The sequence below is a fragment of the Moschus berezovskii genome, chromosome 9 (genome assembly GCF_049115385.1).
Source record: "Moschus berezovskii isolate FMDL1 chromosome 9, NW_MosBer_1.0, whole genome shotgun sequence".
NCBI classification, from domain to species: domain Eukaryota; kingdom Metazoa; phylum Chordata; class Mammalia; order Artiodactyla; family Moschidae; genus Moschus; species Moschus berezovskii.
This window is the reverse complement of record NC_142468.1, coordinates 61645120-61666333: the sequence shown is the minus strand read 5'-3', so window position 1 is coordinate 61666333 and position 21214 is coordinate 61645120. Positions and strand designations below refer to the sequence as shown.

The 21214-nt window shown below is 38.4% G+C and overlaps 1 protein-coding gene and 1 non-coding gene across 3 annotated transcripts in view; both read right to left on the bottom strand.

The window, feature by feature from the left end:
* NEMF (nuclear export mediator factor) overlaps positions 1 to 15832 on the bottom strand; it is a 56291-nt gene extending 40459 nt beyond the window's left edge. For both annotated transcript variants that reach the window (XM_055437008.2, XM_055437009.2), the window contains exons 1-5: positions 15701 to 15832; positions 14807 to 14875; positions 14586 to 14688; positions 11334 to 11459; positions 1246 to 1394 (exon numbers count right to left, since the gene is read on the bottom strand). In XM_055437008.2, the coding sequence (XP_055292983.2) occupies positions 1246 to 1394; positions 11334 to 11459; positions 14586 to 14688; positions 14807 to 14875; positions 15701 to 15759 (506 nt within the window). In that variant the 5' untranslated portion in view covers positions 15760 to 15832. The remainder of the gene's footprint in view (positions 1 to 1245; positions 1395 to 11333; positions 11460 to 14585; positions 14689 to 14806; positions 14876 to 15700) is intronic.
* A 670-nt stretch (positions 15833 to 16502) lies between these two features.
* Positions 16503 to 16802, bottom strand: LOC148776467 (signal recognition particle RNA). Its single transcript, XR_016038383.1, has one exon.
* Between the last annotated feature and the right edge of the window lie 4412 nt (positions 16803 to 21214).

Below are 21214 nucleotides of genomic sequence, written 5' to 3'. Positions count from 1 at the left end.
ACACACCCCTTACTATCTTATATTTAATAGATCTTACAGAAATATTCACAATACTTTGATACGCATCTATTTACCTGATCTTCAAAATATTCTAAAATATAAGAGAAGTTAGTTTACTCTATAGGTTAAAAACAAAAAGGTGGGGGGGGGGGGGAGTCATAAAAGTAATTTATCTAAGGTTACTAGGTTCCTAAACAGCAGGCTGGGACTCAAAACCAAATTTTCCAAAGAAACCCAATGCTTTTTCAACTAACTCATACTGCTTGTCATCAGTGTGCTCATACGACATGAAAAGACACATTTTTATGCAATAGTTAAATGTAGTTTGTGGAGATTGGTGTTACCATCTTTTTTAAAAAACACTTTATTGGAGTATAGTTGATTTAAAATGTTAGTTTCAAGTGTACAGTAAAGTTAATCAGTTATACCTACACATATATCCACTCTTTCTTTTAGATTCTTTTCCCATATAGGTCACTACACAGTACAGTAGAATTCCCTGTGCTTTTTGCATGTTATTAGTTATCTATTTTGTACACAGTAGTATGTACATGTCAATCCCAATCTCCCAATTTATCCCTCCCTGTTACTATACCTTAACACCTGAAATGGCTTTACCTAATTAAGCATTTAGAAAGAACTCAAGGACGCTGTGGGCCATTACAACCCCCAATCAGCATCAACTTCATCTACAAACTTCTTAGAAATGTAAATTCCCAGGACCTACACCAGAACTACTTAATCAAAAACTAGAGGGGGAGTGGTGCATGGAGTCTGTATTTTACCAAGCCCTCTAGCTGATGCACACTAAACTTTGAAAACCACTGTTGTAGCCTCTTAGTCAGCAAAGTCTTCCAGTCAGAAGATTATAGCTACAGTCAGAACCTTATCCCACCATATTCCTATTTCTTTTAGCTAAACCAGAATTTCTATCTCCTTTTGCATTCTGCCAAGATATCCACTGTCTTCTTAAAGAATAGCTAATTAGTTTCCTCACTTCACCAAGAAATTATAAACACCTGACGTAATAACAAACTTAAGATTAAAAAAAATACACTTGCTACTCCCAAATAAGGTTTAACTGCTTACATTCAAGTGCACATTTATATAATTCAAGCAGTCCAAATTTATTTTCTGCAAGTAAACAAATTATTTCCTTATGTGACAGTTCTTTCGTATCCTGACGTATAATCTATTTTACTATCTAATACAGTATGAAATGAGTTAATAAACAAAACATGTTACCTTTCCAAAGTAAGTAACGGTTCAGCAGCTCTAGCATGATCAATTGGATAGCGTTCACGAACAGCAAATTTAACATCATCAGACTCATCAGTTCGAAATCTTAGGATATTTAAAATTAGGTACTCATAATCTGTAAGAACAATGTTCCCCTGTAATATAATAAAATATAATTTAATGTTTTTCCTAAATCATTCTTAAATTTTCTTAAAAATTGAGAAAGGAAATGTCTCTTAAAACCCAAGGCTCCAGAAAGGAACTTCCAAACAAAAGCATTTGAGTCACATCTCAACAATGCTCCTTACACTGACCCAGCAGACTGTGAAATTAAATAAATCTAAACACTCTGAGTCTGAAACACAATGAAGGGATCTGGAACAACTTTAAACTCTGTCTGATGGTTCTGCAGAAGGCACTACCAAAATAATCAATTAATACCTTGATGACCACCGGTTGAACTTAATGTTGCACCTGGTTGAGGCAAATCTACAAACGCTGTGGCTTATTAAGAAAAACCACACATATTTCAGAAGCCAAACACAAAGCTATTTATTTATATTTTCACTTGCAATGTCTTTTAATAGCAGTTATGTGGCAAAATCAATAAAGGTCATAATACCCTCTGACCAAGGAATTCCACAATCAGTTATTTATGTGGCCTAATGTAGTAACTCAATAAAACCAAAAGCTACATGCTTAAACTGCAGCTTACTTACAACAGAAAAAAAAACTGAAAACAGCCTAAATGTAAAAATTGGGGAAAGTGTTAAATAAATTATATCAATATGACAAGATATTTAAAAGCTGTTAAGACTATGTTTAAAAAGTAGAAAAATGTTTTATAATAAGAAAAAAAATTGGAAGACAAAAAATCCTGTATCCTAGCAAGTGGAAGGTAAATTCAGGGAAAAATTACTTATTTGCTCAGACAGTAAAGAATCTGCCTGCAATGGGGAGGCCCAGGTTCGATCCCTGGGTTGGGAAGATCCACTGGAGAAGGGAACGGTAACTCACTCCAGTATTCTTGTCTGGGAAATCCCATGGACAGAGGACCCTGGTGGGCTACAGTCAATGGGGTTGCAAAGAGTTGGACATGATTGAGTGACTAACACTTCCCAACTTTTTTTTTTTTCCCATTAAAAAGTGAGGATTTTAAAAATCTTTTTAAAATTTAACATAATCTTTTTAATAAAAAAGAGGGCAGAAGCCTAATGAAAATAAACTGCCCAAAGAACACAACCTTCCAAATTTATTATAGATAGTGAGGCTACAGGTTGTTGTATAATTAAAATACAAAAAAGCATTCATGAAGCAGTCACAAATGCCTTAGCAAGTACTCAGAAGTTGTCATCAAAGATGGTGGGAATAGTCTCAACCTGATGAGGAATAACAAATTTCACAAATGGGGCCATGATTCACCTGGATCACAGATACACAGGTATACCTTGAAGGTATTATAGGTTTGGTTTCAGATCACTGAAATAAAGCAAATATTGCAATAGAGCAAGTCACATTAATTTTTTTACTTCTCCGTGCATATAAAAGTAATGTTTACACTATACTGTAATGTGTAATAATATAATGTGATATATAATATATAACAAAACATATAACAGTGTATAAATAATACACTGTAAAAACAATGTACATAACTTAACTTAAAAATACTTTATTGCTAAGAACGCCTAACCATCATCTGAGCTTTCAGCAAGCTGTTTGTGGTAATATTAAAGATCACTGATCGCAGATTATTATAAAAATAGTAATGAAAACGTCTGAAATATTGTGAGAAAAAACAAAATGAAAAAGAGATACAAAGAAAAAATGGCACATCAAGCAAAAAGTTACTTGATGCAGGACTGCCACAAACCTTCAATTTGTAAAAAAAAAAAAAAAAATGCAGCATATGAGAAGCACAATAAAATAAAGCTCAGTAAAATGATGTATGCCTGTAGATAAGCTGAAGTTTCTGGTGTTCAAAGAGTAGGACCTACTGCTAAAGGTTCTAACTTCAAAGAAACCAAGGATTTAGAAATTTACATATTTATTTAACTTAAAGAACAGAAATGTTAACTGAGGAAGGAAAGTAGGAGACTTGGACAGAAGTTCATATAGTGTCTAATTAGTTCATAAAGATGTGACTTGAAAAACAGACCTGGACATAGGGCCTGGCATGTAGAAAGTGTTCAATAAATGTTTATTGAATCAAACTGTTATCAAGAGCATATGGAAGATTCCAGTAAGGTAGTTACTTCCCTAAAAGGACTTTCTTTAAACCAAGGTTTCCCAAAAGTTTTCTGTTAAGATGGCTCCCATACTTCCCATTAAAAAAAAAAAATTATGTGACATAGTCTATGTAACATACCCTTCCCTAGGGCACATACACATCATACTATCATTAAAGGCAGTGGTAAGTCCTAGAATTAAAAAATTTTTCTTTACCTTATTTATTCTCAAAGTTCTTCAGTTTTATGAGTAGGGGACCCATTTTTCTAAGCTATTATCTTATAGAAGTGGTGTCAACGAACTTATTTGGGGAAACACTGCACTTGATTCTGATGTACTTAAAAAATCTACTTTCTAATCTTATTTTCTCCAGAGTCTTTCCTACTGGAACCTTCATATCACAAATTAATAAACTGACTTTAAGAGTTTGAGTGGCAATAGTCTCTTTACATTGATCAATTTTAAATAAACCATACATCAAAATTCCAGACATGAAGAACAGACGTTCAGATCCTTCTATAAAGAGACAAGAGAGCAATCTTCAAGATCTACTCTAAGAATCAACCAACATTCTCTTAGATAACACAGTGAAAATTCCCAAGCACTTACTCTCATACATAAATCTTGAATACCTATTCTAAACTTATCTAACTGAGTCTCTGGAATCTAGACAGTATATATGTCCATTGTGCAGAAACTTCAAAACAGAAAAGCCCCTAAATGCAAGGGGGTATTCTGGATTGAATCCTGGAACAAAAAAAGGAACATGAGTAGAAAAACTGGCGAAACCTAAATAAAACCTATAGTTTAATTAGCAGTAATGTACCAATGTGAATTTCTAAGTTTTGACAAATGTACCATGGCTATGTAAGATGTTAACATTAAGAGAAACTAAGTGAAGGGTATACAGAATTTTCTTTATTATTTTTGCAAATTTTCTACACATCTAAAATATTATAAAATTGAAAAATTCTTTAGATTTTTAAATGATAAAAAAGATTTATTCTATGGAAAAAAATTTTGCATCATTAAGTGCTAAGTTAAACTGAAAAAGGAAAAAAAGAAAAAGGCCATGTCTGATATATAAGCTTAAACTTCATATTGAGTTAAACCTAAGGCACTCTGTAGTTATTTAAATTCTAGAGATTTTTCCTCTCAATGAAAAAAAAAACACAAACCTTCTTTTTAACTGGAATGGAAGGAAGGGAAGTGATCATAAATAGGACATCAAACATAGTGGTTACTCTGGGATGAGGAACTGGTTGGGCCAAGAGTGATAAGACCTTCAATTTTAATTCTATGAACTTCTCTATATACTGAGTATATATTCGTGTACTAATTGTATAAACATTGTAAATTTAAATGGTAGACTAGATAATTCTATTATGGTAGTCTAGATAATTCTAACTATTGAGAAAAACTGGACAAAATACACAAAGCAAGTCTTTTAGGAAACAAAAAATGCAAACAAGGTAGGTAGTAAACATTTACAGGATAAAAATCTAAGAGAGGAAAACTCAGAAAGGTGAGCACCATACTTGGAGCTACTTTAGGAACATTTATTTAATAGTTAAGAAGCAGTTGACAGGTTGGCAAGCTGAGCATGAATTTAGATAGAGTCACAGGACAACTAAGGAGAATAAAAATTTGAGTTCAGGGTCCAAGGAAAAGGTGTGGGAGCTGGGGGGGGGGTTATCCCTGATAAGTTCAGATATGAATAGTGACCCTGAAAGGCTGCATCCCAGGAGAAGGAGTGAATTGGAAATTATCCAGCTTTCCCAGGCCCAGCTCCTAATCAATCCAATTCTTGATTGGAGTAAGGTAATCTGGGATTATCTGTGTCCTTAGCTACCTGTTAAAAGCAAATACCCTTTCTAAAGGAGGGTAACATCATTCAGGTATCATAGCATATCTATTACTTTTCCTACTCAATGCATGAACACAATAAAATAATCAGGCATGTGAGGAGAAAAGACAATGTATTAAAATCAAAACAACAACAGACTATAAAAACAGACATCAGAGGAATCAAATAACAGAACAATTTCAAATGATTCTTGTCTGAGAGCAATATTATTACTGAATTGGAAGACAGGTCAAAAGAAAATATGACTGAATTTTCCCAAACTGATGAAAAACACCAAATCACACATTCTAGAACCCCAAAAGGTAATTACAAAGGAAAATCAACTACGCACATCACAGCAAAACCACTGAAAACCAAAGACAAAAATAGAAAACAACAGAAACAGTGGTCACCAGAAGACAAAATACAATTTTAGTAACTGCCAAAAGTTATTTAACTAATTAATGAGACAACGAGATGACAAAACTGGCACTGAAAGAAATGAAGGTAGTAAAGGACTTAGCATGGGTGAGAAAAGAGTGACTGTATAAGACTGCCAATTGAGGGCAATAAAACTGCAACCTCTGGGGATATCGTTTCCCCCGACAGGAACAATTTGAATATCTTATTACACGAAATTAATTTTCATTGCCATCAGACAAGAATTGCTTGCACTGTCAGTTTTCTACAAGTTAAAGCCCACTTTTAACAAATGGTTTTTCCCGTGGTCATGTATGGATGTGAGAGTTGGACTGTGAAGAAAGCTGATCGCCGAAGAATTGATGCTTTTGAACTGTGGTGTTGGAGAAGACTCTTGAGAGTCCCTTGGACTGCAAGGAGATCCAACCAGTCCATTCTAAGGGAGATCGATCCTGGGTGTTCTTTGGAAGGGCTGATGCTAAAGCTGAAACTGCAATACTTTGGCCACCTCATGCGACGAGTCGACTCACTGGAAAAGACTGATGCTGGGAAGGATTGGGGGCAGGAGGAGAAGGGGACGACCGAGAATGAGATGGCTGGATGGCATCACCGACTCTGTGGACATGAGTTTGGGTGAATTCCGGGAGTTGGTGATGGACAGGGAGGCCTGGCGTGCTGTGATTCATGGGGTTGCAGAGAGTCAGACACGACTGAGCGACTGAACTGAACTGGACTGAACTGAAAAAAGCCTAATCAAGTGTAAGTAGCAGGGACTTTTCTGGTGGGCCAGAGGTTGAGAATCTGCCTACGAACGCAGGTTTGATCCGTTGTCTGGAAAGATTCCACATGCTGCCAGGCAACTAAGCCTGAGTGCCACAACTACTGGGCCTGAGCTCTAGGGCCCACAAACCACAACTACTGAAGCCTGTGCATCTAGAGCCCATGCTCCACAACCAATGAAGCCACTACAATGAGAAGCCCATGCACCACAGCTAGAGAGCAGCCTCCACTCGCTGCCAACTAGAGAAAGCCGGAATGCAGCCACGAAGACCCAGGATAGCCAAAAAAATAAACTACTAAAAATTTTAAGAAAGGGTAGCAAATCAAAGATATACATCCCTAGAATCCCCAGGAGTACTGGCTAGACAACACCTGGCAGGATATTAAAACAACATTTTATGCTTTCTTGTCTCTTCAAATTTTGGATAATTAAGTCTCCTCTTAAAATCACAACATTTAAAATTATTCTTGATTACACATATACAAGCTACTCTGCTTCTTAGACTGATTTACACAGGTGTAGTAAGAAATGTTAACACTAACATATACTACATAAACCTCCTTGACTATAGGCAGCAAATCTAGAGCCACATGGTATCAAGAGTTACAAAGCCATAATAATCACTGCTGTCTGAAGAATTCACAAGAAATTTGGAATTTTATTTTCAATAGCCTCTATTATTCCAGAGACTTAAAAATTACTGTTTGCTTCTAACTCAAAGCCACAGAAGCCAAAAAAGAAAAAAACAAAACACTACTGACTTCATCTGTGGTACACCTACAAATTTAAGTAAATTCTTCTCTACCTGAAGTCAGGCAGATCTACAAAAAGTGACCTTCCTTACTTACTGCAAGCTAGGATCCTATATGCCACACAAGAGGTCCAAGGTTAGGCTCTCAGGAGGACTTTGTGGACATAGGCCCCACTCATGAAGTATAACGTTTATTCCTTAATGGTGAGCTCTTCACATCTAATTAAATGAGATTTATCTTCAAATTTGCCTAATTGTAACCTGGTAAAAAGGACAAATTCTTACTGAACCTATGTAAATATACACATTGTCAATGGGCAGTAAAACAATCTCAGTAAAAGGCAATTGTACCTAAATTCTAAGGGATCAAGGAGAGCAAACCACCATTTAAAGAATATATCACTCGAATTTGCACTAGTATAGTCTACTAAATTACAGATCAGAGAAAGGTAAAGAGCTTTATCATGTAACTATCACAAAAATTAAATCAACGATATTCTGAAAAAAATAACCACAATCAGATTCTCTCCAATTTACTCAGTCCTGTGTAATCAATTCTAGTTGTCCTAGATCACAGGTTAACACTCTATTTTCATGAAAACATCTGCTTCTAGACTAAATAGAGTCTTAAAAATTCTAACTTGGCATCCCTGATACCATCTGGTATCTGTCCAATATTAGCTCAGACATATGAGTCTATTATTTAAGAGTGGGGGTAAGCAAACTTTTCCCATAAAAAGGCAAGATAATAAATATTTTAGGGTTTGTAGGCCACATATCGGAGAAGGCAATGGCAAGCCACTCCAGTACTCTTGCCTAGAAAATCCCATGGATGGAGGAGCCTGGTAGGCTGCAGTCCATGGGGTCGCTAGGGGTCGGACACGACTGAGCGACTTCAGTTTCACTTTTCACTTTCACACACTGGAGAAGGAAATGGCAACCCACTCCAGTGTTCTTGCCTGGAGAATCCCAGGGACAGGGGAGCCTGGTGGGCTTCCGTCTATGGGGTCACACAGAGTCGGACACGACTGAAGTGACTTAGCAGCAGGCCACATATGGTTTGTTTCATATTCTTCTTTCATTTTAAAGAGCTCTTTCAAAATGTAAAAGCCATTCTTAAACTCACAGACTTTACAAAAAGAGGCTACAGGTTATACAGTTTTTCAACTCCTATTTAAGAGTATCTGGTATGTCCTTTTAACCAAGGTTCTGAGGCCGCTTTCATTGTTAAAGATTCAATTTATAATGACAAAATTATGAAGATGAAACAAATTAACTGTTGCCAGGGTGTTGGGATGGGAAGGAATGAGGTGGGTGTTACTACAAAGGGGTATCACAAGGAAGATCTCTGTGGTAAAGGAAGACTTCCGTATCTTGATTGCAGTAGTGGTTACATTAATCTACAAACGTGGTAAAATGCACAGGACTATATGTACCAACATTGATTTCCTGATTTTGATACTGTAATATAATTATATAAGATGTACAACTAAGGGAAACTGGGTGAAAGTTACACCAGATCTATCTTTGCAACTTCCTATGAATCTATGATTATTTCAAAACAAAAGTTTTTAAAAAGTTATCATACAAATTTTAAACTGGAGCCTATTATACACAGTGAAGTAAGCCAGAAAGAAAATCACCAATATAGTATACTAACGCATATATATGGAATTTAGAAAGATGGTAACGATAACCCCATATGTGAGACAGCAAAAGAGACACAGATGTATACAACAGTCTTTTGGACTCTGTGGGAGAGGGCAAGGGTGGGATGATTTGGGAGAATGGCACTGAAACGTGTATATTATCATATGTGAAACGAATCGCCAGTCCAGGTTCGATGCATGATACAGGATGCCTGGGGCTGGAGCACGGGGATGACCCAGAGGGATGATATGGGGAGGGAGGTGGGAGGGGGGGTTCAAGATGGGGAACACATGTACACCCGGGGCGGATTCATGTCAATGTATGGCAAAACCAATACAATATTGTAAAGTAATGAGCCTCCAATTAAAATTTAAAAATAAATAAATAAAAAATGGACCACTACCTGAGACCACACACAAAAATCAATTCCAGGAGGGCTACAGTTGTAGCTGCTCTTGCCTGCAGGGGAGGAGGGGGCAGAAGGGGAAAGGAATCACTGGCAAAGAGAAGTGCACAGACAGTTAAAGACAGTGCAGGGATCAGCAGCTGGTCTTGCTGTCCCTGCCCCACATTCAGGTCAACAACTAACACAGGTAAGTTCACCTGTGATGATTCACTGAAGTGCACATTTATCTAACAAACATCTGAAAATTCTTAAAAGCATCTTGTGAAAACATTCATAAGAAAAAAAGTTTCAATATTTTTTTAAAAAATCACACAGTATTCTATTATTTGGGTCTCCCTTAATTACTTAACTAATTTCTTATTCAAAGAAATTTAGCTTTGAATACTGGAGTTGCTTGGAGTCTAGAAAGAAGACAAAAAGGAACAAATAGGGACCAACTTCTACCGAAGAGCTGTAGTTAAGTCCAGTTCAAATGACTCATGCAAGAAATAAATGGGACCATTTAGGAGATGATAATCACAGAGAAAAGGGGAAAAAGCAAAAAAACAAAGACATTCAGGTTCTTTCCAAGTTTAACTATTATAAACACTATATGAATATCCTTGACATGGTCCTTTCCGAGCACTTGCCTCAAACGCTTATAATAAATTCTTAGAAGTGGAATTCCTGGGTCAAAGGTTTAAGCACATAAACTTTAAAAATCACATTATAATCTGTCAAATACTCCTCGAAAATAATGTTTTAATCTGCCCTCGTTCCTGTACAACATTTTTTTTTGTCTTTTTTTTTTGGCCATGGCAGTGAAAGCTCAGAGTCCTAACCACTATGCCACCAGGGAACTCCCTGTACATTCTTGATAATATTGGTTGTCATCAAACATTCCAATCATTTATATGCTGACCAAGAAATAAAAGAATAAGAGGAGAAAGAAAAATATCTTATTTTTATCTTTCAGTAATTTGTGAATTTATACATGTTCTCATGCTTTCATAAGCCATTTGTATTATTCTTTTCTGAATTGTGTAATCAAGTACTTTACCCATTTTTTCCACTTGAATGGCTTGTGAAAACTACATATTGAGGGTTATGAACACTTTATTTACCATATGAGTTAAAAATACTTCTCCCCCGTTTTTCACTTCATATGTAGTTCATGGTGTTTTCTGCTTCACTCAGTTTTTAAACTCTTACTGGTAGGTTAAGCAGTCATTTTTATTATTTTCATTGTTACGCTTAGAAGTCTTTTTCATCCCAAATTTGTCCATCTTAATCCATATTTTCACCTAGCACTTCTATGGTCTCACTTTTTATACTTAAATTTTTCATGCAAATGGAATTTATTTTGCTGTTGATAGTTCATGAAAAAACACTTCCAAGATAGAATAGGTAACTAAGGGAAGGATTAAGAGGCAAGAAGCATGGTGAGGCCATCAGCAGTCTTCCTCTCATAACTGCTGCTGCTGCTAAGTCATTTCAGTCGTGTCCGACTCTGTGTGACCCCACAGACGGAAGCCCACCAGGCTCCCCTGTCCCTAACTGATGACACTGAAAACGTGGCAATGTCCCTAAGCCTCAAATGCTGTTTATGACAAAACTATTTGACAGTTTGCTGGCTCTATCACATTAGGCCTGAAATTTAAAGTACCAGATAATATCTTCAATTCTCAGATCTTCATCTACCACATTTAAATGTATTATTTTTTGTTTTTCTGGCTGCGCACACGGCATATGGGATCTTAATTCCCAGTGGAAGCACAGTCTTAACCACAAACCACCAAGGAAGTCCCTCAAATACTATTTTAAATGGCTAAGGTCTGCCTAAATTCTGGCCTCCAGATAAAATGAAGATTAATGGAAGATTACATTTTACTTGCATTGCACTACATTATCCTAGTGTATCAATGGCCTTTCACAAGAAAAAAATGTTCCCTGCTCATGTCTGATAGCACTATTACATGAATAATTGACAATTCAGTGAATTCTCCTCACCCCACCCCCAAATTTAACTTACCCTGTCATAGAGCTCAATGATTAAGTGATAAGCAGCTTCGTCACTTCCAAACTGAAAATCTACAATTCTATCCACACCAAGCTGTTTTGCACTGACTAATCTCCGACTCTTCAAATGTTTTCGGCACTAGCAAGAAAGAGAAGAAAAAGGCATTTAAATAGGAAAAGTGAATTTCTAATCATTTGGTATTGGTTTATAAGTAAATTTCTCCTTCTAATTTCCATTAGGAATAATATCTTAAGACTAGTAGATAAAACAGTATAGTCTTAAAATCAAAACTTACAGAATGATAATCAGAAAAAATACATTTTATTTCAGACCACTCTGACTGCTAACTCTGAAACAATGTTTCATATTCAATTTTTAAGTAGACAATAACAGATAATGAAATATACTTTGTTGCTTTATATCACTGCTAAATAAATTCCTGTTCTTGTCCTGAAGACCACACACAAAACCGTAACCTTTTTTTAAAGCCTCTTTCTACTCCCATTTTTTAAATATCCCAAATTTCCTTTTGTGTGTTTGTGTCCAAGATAAATTAGTGATTTCCACTAATCTTTCAATTCAAATACAAATTCTGAACCATGAGCTTACTGGAATTCTATAAATCAGTCCTCCAACTTACAACCAATAACCTATTCTCACAAACTTTATTAATAAAGCCCAAGCAGAATTTTTCTGGTACTATCTCCAAGTTTTTGAACAACTTAGCTCAAATCCAAATGCAGCAAATCCCATTTTATCAAATCCCATTTCTATCCCTAGTCGTAAGCGTCTTGTTCTTAGCAATTAAAATAAAGTGAACATATTAAACCCAAAGGCAACTTACTTGGTAAATACCTACTGTTTTATATTACATGTACTACCCTTCGAAGTGAAAGTTACTCAGTCGTGTCCAACTCTTGTAACCCCATGGACTGCAGCCCCCTGGCTCCTCTGTCCATGGGATTCTCCAGGCAAGAAGACTGGAGTGGGTTGCCATTTCCTTCTCCAGAGGATATTCCCAATCCAGGAATTGAACCTGAGTCTCCTGCATTGCAGGCAGATTCTTTACCAGCTGAGCTATGAGAGAAACCCATTATGACCCTTTAGTATAAATATCTAAGTATGACATCAACCAAAATCAAAACTACTCTGTGGCTCCTTAAAAAATTTTTAACAATTGTTTCTCATTTTTTAATTTGAAAGACCTCTTAGTCAAGACCAGAAAGAAAGGATGCTTTCTTTTCCTCAAGACTCAACTCCAAGACAAATTTTACAGATAAGTTCATCTAAAACCATCTTAAAAAAGGAAAAAAAGAAGAAGAAATATGCAGGGTCATTCTTCAAATCAATGCCAATTCTTTCATAACTAAGAAGAGTTCTCCAGAGCTCCAGTTCAAACTAACAAAAATTCTCATTTTATGTACTCAGGCAGAATTTTATACTCACATTATATTCAGGCAGATATGAGACTTTTCAACCTTCACAGAATAAATAATCTCCCCCTTCTAAATTTAACAGTTTTCATTTAGAAGTGGCCTACATTAATTTTTATTTAAACAGTGACCTACATTCAGGGCTATCTTTTAATCCCCAGGTGAAAATCATAATCAACTTCCCCAGCAATATTTTTCTGAGAAAAATAAAGTTAAAATGAAGATAAAAGTCATCCTTGAATGGAATAGAAGTCCACACCACGGAATGGTAAAAAAGGGAAAATTATCATGAGTATAGACACACATATAATACATATGTAAAACTTGTTTTTTCTTTATTTTCCTACTAGCATCTTGGTGAAAACAAGCTTTGTCAGTGCCACAAAGCTATATCTGGCATCCCCAAATGTGAGAATTAGGAAAACTCACTGATTTACCACATACTAAACATGGTCCTGCCTGACATACAACAGTAACAGTGCTTAGATATTTATAAAGTGCTGGAGTAAATTTGTATACATATTTAGATTGACACGTATACCTAACTCATAAAAGTTTTTTTTTCTTTTGAGTGTCTGATCTCCTATTGATATAGCCTTATTTGGGGATGTTTACACAATCCCAAAAGCATATAGCCTATTATCTGTTATATCATCTGTAAAACTGAAATGATATTTGTTCTTCATATCCACTGAGTTGCTAAACAACTCAAATGAAGTATTATTCCTTGAAGAGTGCTATACAAATATAAAGTGTCATTATTATTAAGGACAATTTCCAAAAGAAACACTTTGGGTTACTATTAAGTAAATGAAACTTTTAAGAATTTGATAATTTTGTGACAGGCCTTGTGATTTGGGAAACACTTACCTAACGTGTAATCCAAAACAGATTCTAAGTTGCTGGGGATAAGGATCTTCTCTGTAAAGCCTCTAATGAAATAACACAATGCCAAAACAAATAAATTTCTGAAGGAAAGTGAGGAGGAGAGGAAGAAGGAAATTAATACATATGGAGCCCTATTATGTGTCAGGCATTGTGTTAGGTGCTTTACATTTAACTTCAATCAATCCTCACCAATAACCCCATAACAGAGGCATTATCTATATTTTACATTTAAAGAAACAAGTTCCAAGAGATTAAGTAAAATTTCCAAATTATAAAAGTATTCAGCAGCAAAACCATTAATTCAAAGTTATGTATATCTGATTCTAACCTCTTTCCTCTGTACCACGAGCTCTCAGTATACCTGTTATGTCAATAAGCAAAAGATGCAGGATCTCAGTTTTGACAGTAAAACAGAAAGAAGTGAAAAGTAAAAAGATATGGCTGGTAGCATACTAATGTCATTGAGTATTCCAACAAAATACATACTGGCAGCTGAAAAGTGACCTGTGGAAGACAAGGCTAGGGAAGGAGGGCAGAAAACAGAAAGCCAAGAATGCTGGGGTGTAGGATATAGACTCAGATATCAGAGAATTGTAAAAGGTGGGATAACTAATCAAAATGACGCTTTAGAAAAATCAGTGTTGGTCTGAAACAAAATTTTTTTGATAGTGAGAAGCACAGAGTTAAAAGACTATAATGTCCAGCTCTATAAAAGCTTGAATTAGAATGGTAACTTTGGGAAGGAAAGATCTGGAACACAAAGTGGTGTGATGGGTAAAAGGGAGAAGTTAATAATCATCTCCTTTATTCATCCAGTATGTCTCAACTACTCTATACTTATCTGTTTTATTTATACCAACGAAGAAAAATCAGTTTATAACTTCAATTGTTAGTGACCACTCTCAGGGCCTTAACATTAAGCTTCAAGTATAATAAAGTTTACCTTCATGGCAAAACTAGACGGCATCATATTCTTAGGCCACTCAAATTCTGTTGTGTGAATTCGTATGCCAGATTCGAGTAAAAGTGTAGCTTTAAAGTCTGGTCTGTAGAAGAAAAAAGTCAAAATTTCTTTAGGGTCCCACCAGCACTAACGGTAGGTTGCTTTTTTTTAAAAAAAAATAATAATTACAAAAGATATTTAAGACTATAAAATGCTCTTACTTTTGAAGACGAATAAGATACGTTTTATTATCCACATCGTAAACATTGTTTACTCTCATTCCTAGCAAGCTGAAAGAGAAAGGAAACATGTAACAAATCATACTACCATTAGAAACATAAAACTTCCCACAATTTAAAACGTAGGCGGAAGCACAGCCTGCCAAAGAGGGAATCTTTAAAGATAGGGAGTTACCAGAGTGTAGAGGCTGAAGGCCAGTAACCTTCTGCCCAAACCTCGAATGTAACTGTTTTAAAAAAGTGATAGATCAGCTCCAGAAACACCATACAATGCTTTGAGTTTTTTAAAGTGATCCAATACATATATTAGGAAATACAGTAAAATCTAACTCAACTAATTACAGAAGAAAAAATGTAAACGAAGCCCTGAGAAATATGCCAAAGCTCACACAGCTAAATAGTATTAACAAAAACCGAACTAGAATGCAGATCTCCAGCCGAATCTGTTACCTCCAGCTAAAACTCTTTGGGGTGAGGAGAGTCTACCAAACCAAGCCTCTGGTCTGGAAACCTCTGGAACTAATGACTTACTCTGGTGTCCTGGCGTCCACCTGACTTTTAGTAAACGTTTCCTGCCCGACCCGGACGACTCAGGCCGGCAAGCCGAGAGCCCTGCCAAAGTAGGACGCAAGACCTGGGGAGACCAGCAGCCCACGAGAGCCGGGGGGTGGAGCTCGCGGCCGCCGGGGTCCCCCCGGTATCCTCAGGGCCACGGAAAACGGTCACGCGCTCGCCCACTCAGGCCTAGCCAGGTGGAGAACAGCAGCCGGGGGGTGGGGGGAGGGAAAACACAAGGCCGTTCTTATTTCTACGGCAGAGCCAGGGCCTCTGCCTCCTGCACCCCCCGCACAAGCTCGGTCACCCGACGTACAGTACCTGGCATTTAGCTCCGCAAGTACCGCACGGAGGTCAACGGTGCTAAAGCGGGTCTTCATGGCGAGCCTCGAGGGTCGCTACCGCAGTTTCCGCCACTGCCAGCCTGACTCAACGCCGCTACTCTTATGCGCAGGCGCACTAGGCGCATCTACGGCCGCGCAGAAGATCCAATACTCCTTGACGCGAACGTCTTTGCGTCATATTTTGTGAAGCGTTCGGCAGTCAAGTCGTCGTCGATTAGCTTTTCGTCGTACCAAAACAATTCGAAATAGATACAAACTATTCTCTTGAAACTGCATTCCTTCCTAAGCTTATAAACTAGTCCGGTTACTTTGCTCCCTTACCTCTCGGGATTCAAGCCAGCCTCCATAGTGACCCCTACTGGTCAAAACAATTTACGAGCAACGTACTAGGAGGAGTTCCCCAGGTACGGCTCTGTGCACCTGAGCAACGACCACTTTCCCTGGAACGTACGCTGTTGAAATTTAACGCAGTGGACTATTTCATTCGCCCAACAGTTACCCTCAATGATCAAGGCAAACCAACTCTCAAAAAATAAAGTTCCTATTCTGATAAGTCTTGCTCTCAGAAGAGCATTTTGCGTTTTACTGTGAGATTCTTATCCATTCTAGGTATTGGGAGGCTCTGGGTTCAGCATAGAACCTGATATACAATAGGGGCTCCATAAATACTTGGCAACCTGAATATTCAGTTGTTTCGCGAGATAATGGTGAAGTAAGATTAAAAGTAAAAATGAAAAAATATTAATAATAAGAAAGCCTTTTTTAAGGTAAGAACTCAAAAGAGACGGGGTCTCGCTATGTTGCCCAGGCTGGAGTACAGTGGCTATTCACAGGCGCGATCCCACTACTGATCAGCACGGGAGTTTTGACCTGCTCCGTTTCCGACCTGGGCCGGTTCACCCCTCCTTAGGCAACCTGGTGGTCCCCCGCTCCCGGGAGGTCACCATATTGATGCCGAACTTAGTGCGGACACCCGATCGGCATAGCGCACTGCAGCCCAGAACTCCTGAGCTCAAGCGATCCTCCAGCCTCAGCCTCCCGAGTAGCTGGGATTACAGGCGCGCGCCACAGCGCCCGGCGAGGAATCCAAACCTACCAGAATTCTATGGCTTACCGGCTGCAAGTCGTGGCAAGCCGAATTCCCACCAATAGAAGGCGACTCTAAGTAAAAACGGCTCGGTTGATAATTTCAGAAGAAACCGGAAATTGGTGCTTCAGTGGGTTGCTTTAGCACGTACAGCGCAGCATTACTGCATCAGATGGCACAGTAAATCATGCAGAATAGATCAAAATATGGAATAAGCCACTTGAAGGTTTTAAGAAAGACGGGGAACCCCATTTACTGTAGTACAAACAGTAAAAGCGAGAGGTCTAACTGTACATAAATAACACTAAGGTTCCTATGTTGGCTCTTCCAGTCACTTCCCGAATAATGCCTAAATATTTTGCATAAAAGCAATACACACTGAAAGAGACAACACTCAGATCTCCTTTACAAACAAAAACTGAAATACTTTATGGCAAAACACCCACCTTAGGGCCCTTAGACCTAGACCCATGAGATAGGAGCAGGATACAAATTTAAGTTATACATAAGACAATCACTTCACTGACACATACATAGCTTCTGCTTTGTCTCTCAAGGAAAATGAGCGTCAGAAGGAAAATACAAGAAAACACATAGGGGGAAAAGAAGATAAAGATAAATGTTATAATTATAAAGAAACTATCATTTACTATGGAATTCTATCATCTCTGGGTTTTGGAATAATTTCCTGACTTTGAAAAAATTCTGAATCAGGGATACTTAGAGACTTGTGAGAAAAATAAGAGGTAAGAGTAAATGGACAAATCATCTTCCCATTTTCAAAGAGAAGATAAAGGTGAATATCTGAAATCACTAACAGATTTTATTGGCATTTGTCCCAACTGAAAATTTAGAGGTAGGTATTAATGGATGACTTAGGATCATCTAGAGCTGTGATTCTCAAGCTTTGGTGTGATTCACTGATCACTGTGGTGATAATCAAAGCAAATTCCTGACACCAGAGATTTTGAATTAACTTTGGCTCAAGGTATCTGCGTTTGTAACTACCAAGATGAATAGGGCCTGTAGCTCGTACTTGGAAGTTTACTGATCTCAGGAAGATGAAGTGGTAATCATTAGGAATCAACAGAGTTTCACTTCAGAATAATTTATAGTCTTATGAGACAAGATTGCCCCACCAAAGAGAATTCATGATACAGCAGGAAATCAGTCCTGCAAAAATGTAAACATGGTACTTCTTATTGAGATATGTATGTGGGAAGAAAGTCTATTTATTTTAATGTTTCTTACTTTTATCATATTATTAAAGCTGATTTTATTATATAATTATCAAAACTATTTTAATCTTGTCTTATTTTTACCATATAATTATACTTATATAATTTATTAATTTTATTTTCCATTCAGCTCATGGAAATATTGGATGTGTAGTGTCAGCGAGGGAAAAATCTCTGCTTTTATCCCTCTTCAGTTCTTCTGGATGGATTAATAATAAAAATGATGCAAGACAACATAAGAGGAGAAAGAAATTAATGCACATGGAGGTTTCATAGAAATGGGACCTAAGAAGTGGCCAAAGCAGGCAGCCTTTATACTTTTTAGATAAATTAATAAATTTGTAAGGAACTGACAGAACAAAAAAACTTAGGTTTTCGGGCACTCAAGTAGTGAAGACTCTAAACTGAATATAGACGTGGGTGATAAAGAAGTAATGAGGTTCACTTATACAGGCTTCTCAACCTGAGTTCCCTGACTCTGGGGTTAAGGGTGTCTTACTTCCGGAGGCAGGGAGTGCATCTTTCACGTGAGAGTTTCCTGGTTTCAGAGAAAGAGAAAGGTGGATGAGAGTGTCTCTCTCATGTTGGCCATTTCTTAAGTAACTTTAATTCAAAGTAGTCAGTGTGCCATTCAGGCACAATTTGGTGTGGCCTACACTGACCCAGAGGACACTTCTTGCCGCATAACAGCAAGAAATAAATTTTTGAGGGGGTCCTGGGCACCCTTGAAGATGTCAGGATCCAGTGGTGTGGTACATGGCAAGATATCCCTTATTAATGTGAAGCTTAAGTTGTTGCAGCTGGCTCCCTTCCAACTAAAAAGGAGGTGCAACACCAGTGGGTCCTCCTTTGGGTGTGTCACTCTGGCCCATTTACTGAGGGACCCAAAGAGCTATTAATTTTGAGTGGGGTCCATATCAAGAGAAGGCTGTGCAGGTCCAGGCTCCCATGCCAGTTGCTCTGCCACATGTGGTCCATCAGGTCCAAAGGGGCTTGCAGTGGCTGCGGCAGACAGACATGCAGTTTGCAGCATTTGGCAGGGCCCTGTAGATGAAGCTTCATTGACTATGCCAAAGCCTTTGACTGTGTGGATCACAATAAACTGCGGAAAATTCTGAAAGAGATGGGAATACCAGACCACCTGACCTGCCTCTTGAGAAACCTGTATGCAGGTCAGGAAGCAACAGTTAGAACTGGACATGGAACAACAGACTGGTTCCAAATAGGAAAAGGAGTACGTCAAGGTTGTATATTGTCACCCTGCTTATTTAACTTATACGCAGAGTACATCATGAGGAACGCTGGGCTGGAAGAAGCACAAGCTGGAGTCAAGATTGCGGGGAGAAATATCAATAACCTCAGATGTGCAGACGACACCACCCTTATGGCAGAAAGTGAAGAGGAACTCAAAAGCCTCTTGATGAAGCGAAAGAGGAGAGTGAAAAAGTTGGCTTGAAGCTCAACATTCAGAAAACGAAGATCATGGCATCTGGTCCCATCACTTCATGGGAAATAGATGGGGAAACAGTGGAAACAGTGTCAGACTATTTTTTTGGGCTCCAAAATCACTATGGATGCTGATTGCAGCCATGAAATTAAAAGACGCTTACTCCTTGGAAGGAAACTTATGACCAACCTAGATAGTATATTAAAAAGCAGAGACATTACTTTGACAACCAAGGTCTGTCTAGTCAAGGCTATGGTTTTTCCAGTGGTCATGTATGGAAGTGAGAGTTGGACTGTGAAGAAGGCTAATCGCCGAAGAACTGATGCTTTTGAACTGTGATGCTGGAGAAGACTCTTGAGAGTCCCTTGGACTGCAAGGAGATCCAACCAGTCCGTTCTAAAGGAGATCAGTCCTGGGTGTTCATTAGAAGGACTGATGCTAAAGCTGAAACTCCAATACTCTGGCCACCTCATGAGACGAGTTGACTCACTGGAAAAGACTTTGATGCTGGGAAGGATTGGGGGCGGGAGGAGAAGGGGACGACAGAGAATGAGATGGCTGGATGGCATCACCAACTCTGTGGACATGAGTTTGAGTGAACTCCGGGAGTTGGTGATGGACAGGGAGGCCTGGCATGTTGTGATTCATGGGGTCGCAAAGAGTCGGACACGACTGAGTGACTGAACTGAACTGTAGATGAAGCACCCTGTAAGCCTTTAGAATTTTGAAACAAAGCCCTGCCATGTTCTGTGGATAACTGCTCTCCATTTAAGAAACAGCATTTGGCCTGCTACTGGGCTTTGGAGAAACTGAATGCTTAACCACAGGCCTCCAAAGTTATAGTGCAACCTGAGCTGCCCATCATGAACTGAGTGTTATGTAACCCACCATGCCATAAAGTTGGGGGTGCACAGTAGCCCTCCATCATCAAATGGAATTGGTAGACATGAGATCAGACCCAAGCATGTTCTGAAGGCACAAATTAGCTACATGAAGATGTGGTCCAAATGCCCATGTTCCCCACTCCTGCTGTACCACCTTCTCTCTCCCAACCTGCACCTATGGCTTCATGAGCAGTTCTCTATAATCAGCTGACAGAGGAAGAGAAGACTTGGGCCTGGTGTATAGGTAGTTCTATATGATATGTCCACCCTAAAACAGACAGCTGCAGCACTGTTGACCCCTTCTGGGACTTTCCCTGAAAGGATGTGATGAAGGAAATCCTCCCAGCGGGCAGAACTCTGAGCGGAGTACCTGGTTGTTCATTTTGCTTGGAAGGAGAAATTTCCAGCTATGCAATTATACACCAGTTCATGGGCTGAGGCCAATTGTTTGACTAGATGGTCAGGGACTTGGAAGGAATGTAATTTGAAAATTGGTGATGATGAAGATGTGGGAGAGGTATGTGGACAGACCTATCAAAATAGGTGAAGGATATGGAGGTATTTGGATCCTATATAAATACTCACCAAAGATTGCTCTAAGTAGAGGAGGATTTTAATAATCAAGTGGAAAGATGACCAACTTGTTCTGTAGATACTAGCCAAACTCCTTCCCCAGCTACCTCTGTCATTAGCCAAAGGGCTCATGAACAGAGTAGCCATGGTGGCAGGGGCAGGGGTGGAGCTTACGCGGGGGCTCAGCAACATGGACTTCCACTCACCAAGGCAGATGCCTGCAGCCAGTGCCAAGTGCCTAACTGGCCAGTAGCAAAGACAA